The sequence below is a fragment of the Agelaius tricolor genome, unplaced genomic scaffold (genome assembly GCF_023055355.1).
Source record: "Agelaius tricolor isolate 1412-34295 unplaced genomic scaffold, bAgeTri1.0.p SCAF_13, whole genome shotgun sequence".
Classification (NCBI taxonomy): domain Eukaryota; kingdom Metazoa; phylum Chordata; class Aves; order Passeriformes; family Icteridae; genus Agelaius; species Agelaius tricolor.
This window is the reverse complement of record NW_027269273.1, coordinates 2,000,010-2,013,852: the sequence shown is the minus strand read 5'-3', so window position 1 is coordinate 2,013,852 and position 13,843 is coordinate 2,000,010. Positions and strand designations below refer to the sequence as shown.

The 13,843-nt window shown below is 40.0% G+C and overlaps 1 protein-coding gene across 1 annotated transcript; it reads right to left on the bottom strand.

Annotated features, from left to right (window-relative positions):
- Positions 1 to 4,344: 4,344 nt before the first annotated feature.
- On the bottom strand, positions 4,345 to 4,969 carry LOC139595650 (uncharacterized). Its single transcript, XM_071439190.1, is given in 2 exon segments — positions 4,345 to 4,890; positions 4,892 to 4,969. Coding segments are annotated over 2 exon segments (624 nt in total).
- Positions 4,970 to 13,843: the final 8,874 nt, after the last annotated feature.

The window sequence follows — 13,843 nt, the reverse complement described above, 5'->3', positions numbered from 1 at the left end:
GAGCTGAATCAAGATTGGCCATCTGTTTGTGCTGATATTCCCCACTGGTTTACAGACAAGCTACTCCCTGGCAACATGCTCAGCAATTCAAGGAGTCCCATAAATGCTCTTCCTTTATTGTTTATGAGTCTGCTGAAGAGACTCATAGCACCCTTTCCTACCTCTAGAAAAAGCAAAGGGCCTGGGATGCTGATGGTGTTAGCGTTCAGAAACACATAATCACATAAGTGATTATATGCAGGTGCTTTTATTAAGAGCTCTGGGTGTCAGGAGTATTCAACTCAAATCTGACTCCGACCATACATTCGAGATGATCGTGTTTTTATATTCTATCGTTATATACCTTTCATGTTAATTATTAAACTTATATTGTTCTATTGTATACCTAGATTTCAGTCAAGCATGGCTTCTCATGGTTCCCCCTTAAATTTCTAACATAGTTTCTCATGATTCTTCTTATGATTATACAATAATTATATTTAGTTACTAAACAATCATCACATCTAACAATTATATCATTTATCATACTGCTTATGCAGGTGCAGTGATCTGAGAAAACACAAAGCCTAACATTTTCAAAGTCTATCTTTAACATTTTCCAGGGCTCCACTATAATTCTCCCCCCTTTGAAAGCATTTTCACTTCACTATAGGTGTAAATGTTTTCACTTGATACAGTCCTTTATTCCTCAATTTATACTTGACGTTCTTCAAATCCAGGGTTGATGTGGATGCTATCACGAACTGAAGAACCAGAAGATGGTGGGCGTGGATCTCGTGTTATTGCCTTTATTATTTTCTGGTTCCGGGATGTTTTCTTCTGTATCTCTCCCTTTAAGATGCTGTAAACTAACCAAAATGCTAAGAATACAATTAGTAAGATTATCACACTCTCAATGATAGATTTAATCCATGAACTCACATTCCACCCTAAGCGTTTAAAGATTTTTCCTAACCAGCTTGTAGTCAAGTCCTTTTGTTCTTCTTGTGCTTCATGCTCTATTTGTTTCAACTGATTGATGTCATATTCTACATCTGCAGTTACATTTGGGATGTGAACGCAGCAATGATCAACTTGTCCCTTTAAAAATCCACATACTCCATGCTCTTTCAGGAGTAACAAATCTAAGGCTAATCGATTTTGTAAAGTCATTTTTGTGGTGGCTTGTAATTGTATGTTTAATTCTTTAAATCCTTCCTGGGTGACTCTTGCCAGTCTATCTACCTGACCTGTAAGTTTGTACAGCATCTCCCTACTCTGATAGTTTGCTGTAGGACCAAGTAATGACTCTAGGGCCCACCCAAATTTCACTCCACTAGAGGGTTCTTGCCAAGTATCATCTGGATTTTCATTGTCTAGAACTTCTCGTCTTGCTCTTATCTGCAGAAGTTCATGTTTTCTGTTAAATGGGGACTTTTTCCAAATTGGACATAAGGTTGGGAGGCCTAAAGCAATCTCCTTTACTTTCCCATCTACAGGCAGATGTGTTGTCCAGGTACCATCGCTTCTTGCCCATACAAATTGTCCTGGACTTCAGACTGTACTCCTGGTACATCCTACAACTGCTTTATAATTCACTCTGCCTTGTTTATGTTTGATCCCTCTGCAAGCACAATCAATTTGTAGGGCTATTGCCAGGGGAGGCATCTATTTTATCTCTGCATCATCAGAAGTGCAGTCATAAGTTTTATTACATGCCCACCAACTTACTTTGTCTGCCCTCGTTCTGCTACTGGTGGCAGTGTTTGTTACTGTTAGATCTGCTTCATTCTCGGGGCCTTCCCACTTAATACAAGGGGTGTTTGCCATATATTGGAATCTTTGAAGAATACTCACAGACCACACACTGTCCCAAGGCTCTGCCTGATCTTTCTGATCCTTGGCCTCACACTTCCATTCCATATTGGAATCTTTGAAGAATACTCACAGACCACACACTGTCCCAAGGCTCTGCCTGATCTTTCTGATCCTTGGCCTCACACTTCCATACCAGAGTGGTTTCTGTAACATTTTCTATAATCTTTTTATAGTGTGGTAAATAGCATTGCCATTGTGTGATGCCTCCTGATTCTCCCATAGGGGTTCCTAGTATGCCATCACTTAGAATACAGTCTTTCTGGCTCATGGGTTTCATCCATGTTCCTATTTTCTCCCAAGTTTCCTTGATTACTTGCCTTGATTCAGGTACCTGTTTACATGCAATTGTTTTTGTTATTTTGTATTTCAGGTAGTTTTCATGTTATGATTCCCCAATTTACTGGGTCTCCTGCTGCCTTTGGTATTGGCAGACAGGCAGTTATTCTACTGGTGTTTTGCATTTTGGCAAAGTCTTTGACTAATCCAATCATTACATTCTCAGCCCGAACTGCATTAGAAACTTTTATCACCTGTGTTTCTGCTTGTACCTCTTTCTTCATTCTAGAATGAAGAGTAGTTAGTTGATCATTTTGCATTCCACATCCCAAAGACATTAATGACCATAACGTTAGCACAATTACTGATAACATTCTCAAAGTAATTAAACACATCTTATCTGCAGCCTTGTTGGTTCCACAGTTTACACAGTCCGTGATCCAGGATGGATTTTCTTCACTCGGGTGTAGTGAATCCAGGGGTTCACGCTGGCTACTTTGACTGCTGTAAAGGTGGTCAGCAGTACCTGATGGGGTCCACTCCACTTTTCTTTCAGCAGTTCTTCGTTCCAGTTTTTGATGTACACCTCATCTCCTGGATGTATGTTATGAACTGGGTTCTCAAGAGTCAGCGGTCTATTCCACACGAGGATGCTCCGGAGCCAAGCTAAAGTTTTCCCGAGAAACAGAACATAATTATACACTTCCTGCTTTCCTGTGACGTGCACATTAGGGTTAGGCTCAGGAGATTCATATGGTTTCCCATGCAATATCTCATAAGGACTGACTGACATCCCACTCCTAGGCTTTATCCGAATCCTCAACAGTGCTATTGGCAAAGCCTGGGGGCACTACAATTTGGCTTCTGGGCATATTTTACTGATTTGCCTCTTTAGTGTCTGATTCATCCTCTCTACCTGTCCACTTGACTGGGGTCTCCATGGTGTGTGGAGGTCCCAAGTTATCCCCAGCAATCTACTTACCTTTCTTACTACTGTAGCTATGAAATGGGGCCCCCTATCTGATGATACCCCTAGGGGTACCCCGAACCTGGGAATAATCTCCTGTAGTAACCACTTAACTGTTTCCTTTACTTGGTTCGTGTGACAGGGAAGGGCTTCTGGCCATCCAGAAAATGTGTCAACCCCCACTAACAGGTATTTGTATCCTCGAGTTCTTGGCAGTTCTACAGAATCTACCTGCCAATAGTCTCCTGGCTCTATTCCTATCCGAATTCTTCCTAGCTGTGCCTGTCGCCAGCCACTGGGTTGTTTTTCAAGCAGATATCACATTTTGACATTGATTTTGCCATTGTTAACATCCATACCGAAATTAAACTCTGCTTTAGCAATTTTACCAATGCCTCTGCTCCCCAGTGACATTCATTATGCTTAATTTGTAGAACTTCTCTCATTATCAAGGGGGGTACCACTATTTGTCCTTGTGCAGTCACATACCATCCCTCTGAATTCTTTTGTGCATTTAGCAAACGTGCCAGTCTCTCATCTTCTAGGGAATATTTTGGTTTTGGAGGCAAATTGAATTGGGATACATTAAGCTTTAAAGGTATCAATGCCATTGTTGTTTGCACCTCTCGAGCAACCTGTCAGGCTGTCCAGTCTGTCTTTCGATTTCCCTCACAGATTTTGGAGTTTCCTGATTGGTGTGCTTTACAGTGTATGATTGCCACTCATTCAGGTTTTTTGTACTGCTTTTATCAATTGCAGGACTGCATCCTGATGTTTAATGTGGGTACCCCGAGAAGACAATAGTTCCCTTTCTTTCCACAGTGCTCCGTTTACATGCACCACTCCAAAAGCATATTTTGAGTCAGTCGAGATATTTACCTTTTTCCCTTCACTTAATTCTAGTGCCCTGGTTAAGGCAACCAGTTCTGCCTTCTGGGCAGATGTATTTGGTGGTAATGCCTTTGCCTCCACTGCTGTACTGACTGTTGTTACCGCACATCCAGAGTATCTGGTTCCGTTTTCCATGAAGCTGCTCCCATCTGTAAACAGCTCCCACTCTGGCTGCTCTAGTGGGACATCTTTCAGGTTTTCTCTTGCTGAATAGGTGTACTCTATTACCTCTACACAGTCATGCTCTAATGGGCCTTCTTCAGTTGTGGTACCTAGGAACAAAGCTGGATTCAAAAGGTTAGTTGTTTTTAATGTGACATCATCCTGCTCAGTCAGGACTACCTGGAATTTCATCATCCTGCTTGGGGATAGCCAATGGCCCCCTTCTGCTCTAAGACAGTGGTTGCCATGTGTCGTACATAGACATCTATGTGCCTTCCCATAGTAAGCTTCCAGGCTTCTTGTATCAGCATCACAGTGGCTGCGACTGCCCGCAGACATGGAGGCCACTCGGCACTTATGTTGTCAAGTTGTTTGGAAAAGTAGCCCACCGGCCTTTTCCAGCTTCCCAGATGTTGGGTCAGGACTCCTAGTGCTAGGCGCAGCCTTTCATGTACAAACAGCTGAAAATCTTTAGACATATCAGGTAACCCTAATGCTGGAGCAGTTGTCAGTGCTTCCTTTAATTTTAGGAAGGCTTCTTTCTGTGGTTTGCCCCAGGTGAATGGCTGCGTCTTCTGAGCTTCATACAGGGGCTTCTCAATCAGTCCATAGTCCATGATCCACAGGCGACACCATCCTGCCATCCCAAGGAAGACTCACAGCTCATGTAGATTCTGGGGCTCTGGAATAGCACAAATAGCTTGGATATGGTTAGTGCCTAGTTTTCATTTACCCTTGTGAAATTTCACATCCCAGGTAGATCACAGTCTGTTGGGCAATTTGCGCCTTTCCTCTGGATACTTTATAACCTCCCATTCCCAGTGAATTTAAAATCTCAATGGTTATCTTTATACAGGTTGCTTTTCTTCTGTAGCTATTAGTATATCCTCAACATACTGCAACAACAGGTATTGGTCTCTTGGTACTTGCCCATTCTCGGTCCAAATCTCCAGCTCCTTTGCCAGTTGGTTTCCAAATAGGGTCGGCCAGTTCTTATATCGTGTCTAGGTGACCTGGGTCTTTCTCCCATTCCCTGGGTTTTCCCACTCACAGGCAAACAGTTTCCTACTTTCTTTGTCAAGGGGGATGCAGAAAAAGGCATCTTTTAAATCAATTACAGAAAACCATCTATATATCTCCTTTATGGATGTCAGCAACGTGTAGGGATTTGTTACCACTGGATAAATGTCCTTTGTTATTTTATTTATTGCTCTCAAATCCTGCACTAATCTATATTCACTATTTGGCTTCTTTACTGGAAATATTGGTGTATTAAATTCTGATTCACATTCTTCTAAAATTCGGCATTTCAAGAATTTCTCAATAATCTTTACTATTCCTTGCCATGCTTCTGGTTTTATGGATACTGTTTGACTTGTACAGCCCTCGCCCCTTCTTTTAACTCTACATGCACTGGTTGTGCCAATTTAGATTTCCCTGATATATCTGTCTCCCATACAGAGGGAATCACTGCATCTTCTACCTCCCTAGGGATAGAGGGAACAGGTTTTTCTTTGATCATTAATATCTGTCCTTTCTTTGATTCAGGTATTTTCATTATAAGCTCTCCATTTTCAAAGGTTATTACCGCATCAAGTTTTGCTAGCAAATCTCTCCCTAAAAGCGGAATTGGACACTCAGGTACATATAAGAATTTGTGTGTTATAACCTTGTTTCCAAAACACAAATCTAGGGGTTGCAAGAATGGCCATTTTTCCTCTTTCCCTGTAGCCCTGACTATTGTTGTTTCCTTGTCCCCAATTTGTCCTTGCAAATCATTCAATACCGAGTAAGCAGCTCCTGTATCTATTAGAAATCTGACCTCCTTATACCCTGACTGTATATTTATAACAGGCTCTTGAACTTGTTTAACCGGTTCTATGTCTAGTCAGCTGGTATACTCCCCCAAAACCATCTCCTTGGTAACCTGCTGGAACTGATTGCCCTGGTGAAACTGGTTGTTCAAGTCTGGACATTGTCTCTTCCAATGGCCCTCCCACTTGCAATACGCACATTGATTTAGGCTTAACCCCTGCATAACTGGTCTCCTACCTCGACCATTCCTGTTACGTCCCCTGAAATTTGGGTTCCCTTTTCCTTGTATTACTGCCAAAAGATTCTGCTGCTGCCTTTTACTAGCTACTCTTTCGTGATTGTTATATACCTTTCAGGCTACCTCAAGTAGCTTATCCAAATTTCTTAGTTCTTCCCCTTCTAATTTTTGCAATTTTCTACGAATATCATCCTGTGACTGGCCCAAGAATACGAGAGCGAGCTGAACCTTAGCTTGTTTTGTGTCCATTTGGAGATCTGTATATTTTCTTATTACCTCCTTAAGCCTCTCCAAAAATGCAGTGGGAGATTCCTTCTTTTCCTGCTGAACTTCATATAGTTTAGACCAATTTATAGTTTTGGGCACAGCATTCTGAACTCCTATTTGGATCCACTCCTGATATTTTCGTAACTTCCTCATATTGCAAAATAAATTAGGGTCCCATTTTGGATCCTCAATTGGGAAATTTTCATCTAAATTCCCTGTTACGAGTCCGTTTCTGATGTCCTCTCTTACCCTTTCTTTGGCTGCCTTAAGTACTATCTCCTTCTCAGTAGAATCCATCAAAGTATCTAATATTACTTGTATGTCATCCCAGTCAGGATTTTGAGTTTTTATAACCATTTTTACTACTCATGCCATTTTATCAGGATTTTCTCTGTAAGTTCTGGCTTTGTTTCCAAATAACTAAATTTGTAGGAGAGAAAGGCATTTTTACAAATACTGGCCCTTCCACTCCTATACCTTGTTGCAAGGGGGCAATTACAGTCCGTTTTTGTCTGTTTATGTCTTTTCTATCCACAACTGGGGCAAGCTTGCTGGCTTTCCCTGTAAATAGAAAAACAAATCAACATACGGAACCTCATCCCATTTCCTTCTTGTTTACAAAACGACATTAACTGTGAGATACTGTTATATTGCAGAGTCCCATATTTTGGCCATTTTTTGCCATTCTCCAAGGCATATTCTGGCCACCATGAATAACAATAATCAATCAACTTAGCCTTACGTAACTCTTCCCCAAAATTACCCTGTTTCCAATGTGCTAATAAGCACCCCAAAGGAGAACTTTATGGAATAGAGGTGTTGCTGCCCAAAATCCCTTTAAGTTTCTCGATTCCAAATACACCACAAATTGCCAAACCCGCAACGCTTTCGCGATTGCCTTATGGAACGGCGCCTAGGCGATACCACTAGGAATTCCTTTAGCCCAACCAAGCGTAACTTTCGCTGTGTCTTACTGGCAGGCACCCAAACCAAAGTAAAAAGCACCTTACCTTTCTCCTGGGGACATTGTGAGTGGCAGAAGCGGTCGTGGCCGATAGGCTCCCCGAGAATCCCTCGGTGCCGGCTGGAGCGTGGTCGAGTCGCGAAACTCGCTCAGCAGAACCCGCAGGGTCCCATCTGGGTCGCCAAAATATTAGCGTTCAAAAACACATAGTCACATAAGCGATTATATGCAGGTGCTTTTATGAAGAGCTCTGGGTGTCAGGAGTATTCAACTCAAATCTGACTCCAGCCATACATTCGAGATGATCGTGTTTTTATATTCTATCGTTATATAACTTTCATGTTAATTATTAAACTTATATTGTTCTATTGTATACCTAGATTTCAGTCAAGCATGGCTTCTCATGGTTCCCCCTTAAATTTCTAACATAGTTTCTCATGATTCTTCTTATGATTATACAATAATTATATTTAGTTACTAAACAATCATCACATCTAACAATTATATCATTTATCATACTGCTTATGCAGGTGCAGTGATCTGAGAAAACACAAAGCATAACATTTTCAAAGTCTATCTTTAACATTTTCCAGGGCTCCACTATCAATGGTAATGGTCAAACATTTCTGGATTTAAGGCTCCTACAGAAGCTTTGCCATTCCTCAGTGTAAGCAAAAGCACATGGTGTGGTTCACTGGAGTCCCTGTAAGTTATAAATCCAACATTAAAACCTAAAAATAAAGGTATTGCATCTAGCATGGCACTTGTGAAGAAGGAAAATAACGCTGCTTCATTGATCTAAAATAGTTTCAGCTTTCTGTGAGTCTTCTACCCTCCTGTAACTCTTGTAGTACTGCTATAGAACAATGGTGAGACCAGAATAAATCATGCTCTGTGCAGTATCTGTTCCACACAGATAGTTAGTGCCTCTGTCTGTAGAATACGCAGTAATAAACTACAGGGATTACCTAGCAGCAGTTTGGCTTGGAATTTGCTTAATCCACTGGACATCCTGAACTTCATTCTCTTCAAGCTACGTTCTGTAACTTGCAGAGAACTTTTACAGCCTGTGGAGTTGAAGCCTAATTGTTGTTCCAAACCTGTATGGTATCTACAACAGCAGCCTGAACAGCAGCCTAAACAGTGATACACAAATAGTACCAGTCTCCATCTTCTGAGAGCAAAGATGTGAGCACTGCCCACAAGGTGAGCTTCTACAGTGGGTCTTCATGTTCACATGTACCTCAAAATAGAGGAAAGCTGGCTGGAGTTCAGGCTCATTCTAACGCCATGATCAAAAGGGGAGTGAGAGCTTATTTAAGGTCCTTCTCACTCAGTGAAACTGAACAGAATGTGCTGACTTCAGAATTGCAATTGTCCAAAAGTTATATTTCTTTCTTATACATCAGCTTCTTAGGCAGAAATAAGATGCTAAAAGAAGCCAGTGAAAGCATCTCTCGAAAATTTTCACTGGAGACAATATTAAAAAAGTTATAGCAAAGACTAACATTTTTTTATGTTGCTTTAGAAAGATTTTTTCTATCTGGTAGATATGCACCGCAAAAGTTTCTAAAAGAAGTTCCATCCTCCTGCTCTTTTGAAGCAGCTTCTGATACCACACTTGAGAAGTGAATGAGAATGTAAAAAGTGCATTTGATCAGCACCTGTAACTGCTGCTATGACCTTATTTGATCAGTCTCTAGTGGTTTCAACTTCCTACAACCTCCACAAAGAGATTTCTGAAGCAGTGACATACTCCATATCATAACAAACATATCAAAAGAATTTGATGGGGAAAAGAGTTAATGAAAAAGAGATAAAATCACAGTATTGCCAAATTAGTAAAGCATATTTCAAGGCAATTTACTAAAGATGGAGATACAATATACATTCCATAGAATGATGGAATACCCTGAATGGGAAGGGACCTATCGAGATATTAAGTCCAGCCCCTGGCCTTGCCTAGGACACTCCAAAAATCCCAGCCTGTGCCTGAGAGCGTTGTCCGAGTGCTCCTTGAGCTCTGTCAGGCTTGGGGCTGTGAGCACAGCCCTGCGGAGCCTGTTCAGTGCCTGGCCACCCTCTGGGGGAAAAACATTCTCCTGCTATCCAGCCTCAACTTCCCTGACACAGCTTCAAGGATGTTCCCTTGGTTCCTGTCACTTTTTCAGGTGTAGTTTATCGGGGTAAATAAAGGCTATTTCACCTTCCTTTGGAGGGAATAGGTGGCCTTGGCCTTTTAAGTATCTTGATTACTTGTTTTTCCTTACATTTCCCTAAAAACCTTTTTGGATGGTCTATCATTACCCTCTCTGGAATAGCCAACTATGAATAGGAAGCTACACCTTGAGCAGCATAACAATATTTCTTATAGTTTTGTTTAAACAAAAGCCATTGCAAAACTCAAAAGCAGGCTCAGACCTAATTACATGAGGATTTTCTAATGCTCACCACCAAAAGGAGATTTGTGTTTGCCTTGATTTTCCTAAATGTTTATTCCTCCAAGTTCTCTTGCCTGTGCTTTGATAAACATACTCTACACACGCAGCTAGTTGGAAATCCAGATAAACATTGCTCCTCCTCATTGTGAGTGATAAAATTCCCTTCAAAGGGTTCAATTGGAAGCTTTTCTTGTGCTTTCCAGAGAGCATTTCAGGATTCCTGCTCTTCAGGACCAGCAGGATGAAGTGAAGTTAGCAGCCCACTAGGTGTTTCTACAGCAGGTTCTTGGTGCCCATTAAGCTCTCCGTGGTGCTGCAGGAACCCTTTGTATGGCAGGAGCCATTCCCTGCTGGCAGGAGCAGTGTTCCCAGGGCCATTCCCTGCTGGCAGGAGCAGTGTCCCCAGGGCCAGCTGTGTCTCAGCAGAGCCATGCACACCCAGCAGCCGCTGCTGCCCCTTTGGAGTCTGCCTCCTGCTGGAACAGCTCTCACCCAGCCTCAGCAGAGCCAGGACATGGGTACAGGTACATTGGTACCTCCTGCAAACCCACAGAGAGGGGTACCTCCAAAATTGAAACAAAATGTAGGCAATTAAAGGAGTTTCTATCTAAAGGCATTTTAAACTAAACCAGATGCTCTGCAGTCTGTAATGCCAAATAACTTCAAGAAGAGTGTCATTTGAAAGATGTTCCTTTTTCCTATCATTTTTGCTATTCAGAAATACATATACTTGGATGAGTTATTTCAGTAAACCTCTCTTCTAAACTCTGTATCAAGAATTAACACATGCTCATTGCCAAGTTTTGTGCAGTTTATCTGGAATACTACAGATATCCAGGTCAATCTGATAGCATTATAATTAAAAGGCATATTTTATCAAAAAATTTAGAATACCTCTTTACTACAGAAATCTGAGAGCTTTCATAATTTCCTTTTTTTTCCCCCTCCAGCAGTATCCAGAGTGGTCTTCAAAAAACATGGATTCATGGGCAACTGAATGAGACTTGATAAGCTGGACAGAGCTGCAGGTTTTTCATTTGTCTGTGAAAATGTTACTTGAGTTTATAAACACATTTCACAGCATGTTCTTACAGCAGAAATAGAGACTCTTTAAAAGCACTATTTCCCTGAAGTTTCAGATACTCTTTAATAGCATATTCATTCTTTTACAATTCTGTGTTTTTTCTTCCTGAGCCTATCTCTGACCAAACATCAAATATGGGGGTTTGGGTTGTTTTTTTTTTTTTTTTTGTTTTGGGTGTTTCATTCATTTGGAGTTTTTTTGAGGGGGTTGTATTTGGTTTCTAATTTTTTATTCTTTGCCTTTTTTTTTTTTTGCAAAGATTTAGCATTAAACCGTAATAATGACTTACACCTGATCAGCTCAACATTATCTCAAGGTCCCCTTCAGACATTCTGCTCCTCCTCTTCTATTTTTCACCCCACTTCTCCAAAATGCTGCAATTTCAATCATTACGCAATTTTTCAGCTTCATCACTGGTTCAAGTGTTTTATATCTTTTATGATCTGTGCCTGTTGTTTTATTATCTCATCTTTTTATGTCAGATGCTTTGTTTGAGGACAAAACTTCTAGCTATCAATAGTTATTTGATGATTAGTGCTTATACATATATGTCTGAAACATTTTCATTATCTCTGAAAAGAATTTACAATTTACAATAATATAAAACCTGTGCATTTTACAAATAATATTGCATTAGTTTTTTATCTACCTCTGAATTTGTATATTTTTATGTGATGGATATTTACATATATAATACCTCCTTCTCAGGCAGAAATAGCTGGTTTTTCTAACATTCATATACCGACTTTATGCCGACTGCAACTCCAATCCAATGTGTGTTGTGTTTTAGTGACCCACAAGCACAACAACACAGAAGAAAATCAGTGCTACTGATTCTGAAACTGCATTTCTCATACTGGCAAGAGTCACAGTTTATTCTGCACATTTATCAACAGTTCTCTAATCTCTAATTGTCATTAACTGGAAGGTACATACAGTGATGAGTGGTTGTATTTTATGATTTCTAACTATCCCTTTATGTTATAAATTCTTATAACACTTAAATATGCTGTTAAATGCTGTATAAATTTGATATTGCACTTCTGTAACTAACTAAAATATTGCTGTTGACTTCAGTCAGCAAGATGTGAGGCTCCAGGGAGAAAGATCCCTGTGAGCACTTTGAGCACAGGTATCACTCCAGGATGTCATCCCTTCAGTATAAAAGCTGATCATACACCATGTCCATGGTTAAAATTACCATCTCTACAGTGTATGTTTTTAGAACATGCACAGAAGTCTCCTTAATTCCCATTTTCAACAACACTTATAGCTTTACAGTATAAAGCTCTTTACTGCCACCTGAGTGAACATTTTGATCCACAAAAACTGGAAAACATTGGCTAGTTAAGTTAGTTTAGTTACAACTGGAAATGTGTACTGGCTTTCTCTTTGGCTGGGATGCTTTTGCCCATGTCCTTCAAAACAAATTTTCATAACCACAGAGAAAATACAAAAGAACGCTGGAAATACAGGAAATACAGCAAAATATAAATTGCCTTTTCTGGTTTTCGCTTGTGTGCCTCACAAACATCTCCAGTAGAGCAGCCTATGGAACATTCCTGTTGCACAGCCAGGAAAGATTCTGGTTTCTGTATGCTGAGGAACAGGAAGGCTCCACCACAGCAATGTCCATGTCCTGTCAACAAGCCACGATGGCCATTGTGTATCAGTCTTTGAATATTCATGAATAAACACAGCTGAACTGAATTTCACTGTCTTTCCCTTTTTCAGATTCCATCATGTTTAGGTCCTGGTCTCACCTACGTCTGAATCTTTCCACAGTGTTTTCCTATGTCCTTTCCTGAAGGTTATAGACCAGTGGAAAGTTCCTACAGATATTACATTATTTATCCTCTCCATTGCATCATCTCTTTTGAGATGATCACTTACTCTTTAATTCCTGAAAGAACTGCTTCATAGTCTTAATTTCTGGGATAAACCCTCTCTTTCTATGAATCAATGCCACAAAATAACCTCATGATCTTCATTTCAGGGCCATTCCTTCTGGAGAAAGATTTATCCCAGTGCCTGTAATATTTTTACCATATGCCTGACAAATCATGAAGGAAATGAGGATCAATCCAAACTCAATGTGAACTACCCTAAAACATCTGGGAATCTTCTGTAATAGTATTATTTAACTGCACATCTCTTTGCATTTAAAAAATATTTGTTATTGAGGTAGCCTAGTTCTTTACAACAAGCCAACTTCATTCCTGTGCTAGCATTTAGAAAAGGAAGCATTGCCTCTGCTAGACTTTTGGGTAGTTTAATTTCCAGTCCATTTGACCATCAATTAAAATTACAGTGCCAGGCTCTGTGGTAAAAGCCCCTTTAAAAAGTATCGCCAGTCTTCCTTGTAATTCTCAAAAATGTACGTAAAGAGAAAATCACTGAAGCACTTGCAAATTGGATCACTGAAAATCTGAAAAGCAATATATGCTGCTGTCTACAAGGATGGAGAAACAGTAGAACTGATAAAATTTTAGAATTAATTTTAATTTCTAGAATTACATGAACCAAAGAAAACTCCTTCATTTGTCATTTATATAAAGATGAAACTGAACAACAAAGGAAAAATGCTAAAAGGAAATGTGAAATGGGACAGAGAAGGGACAAGTTAAACCCAGAAAGTTTTGTGTAACAATCACAGAAGGATAGAATTAGGAAAACAGTAGATTTGTTGGGTTTCTTTCATGTTCTTTTCTTTTTTTGAGACATGAAGAAATCTTTATTCGTGTGTAATTTTTGTTAATAATATATTGAACATTGTAAGAGAACAAAGAGAACATCTGATTCAAGTGAGCAATGAAGCTAGATTTCCTGAGAAGAAGTATTAAATGGAAAATCATAATGAGAAAAAAGTGAACAAAGATCC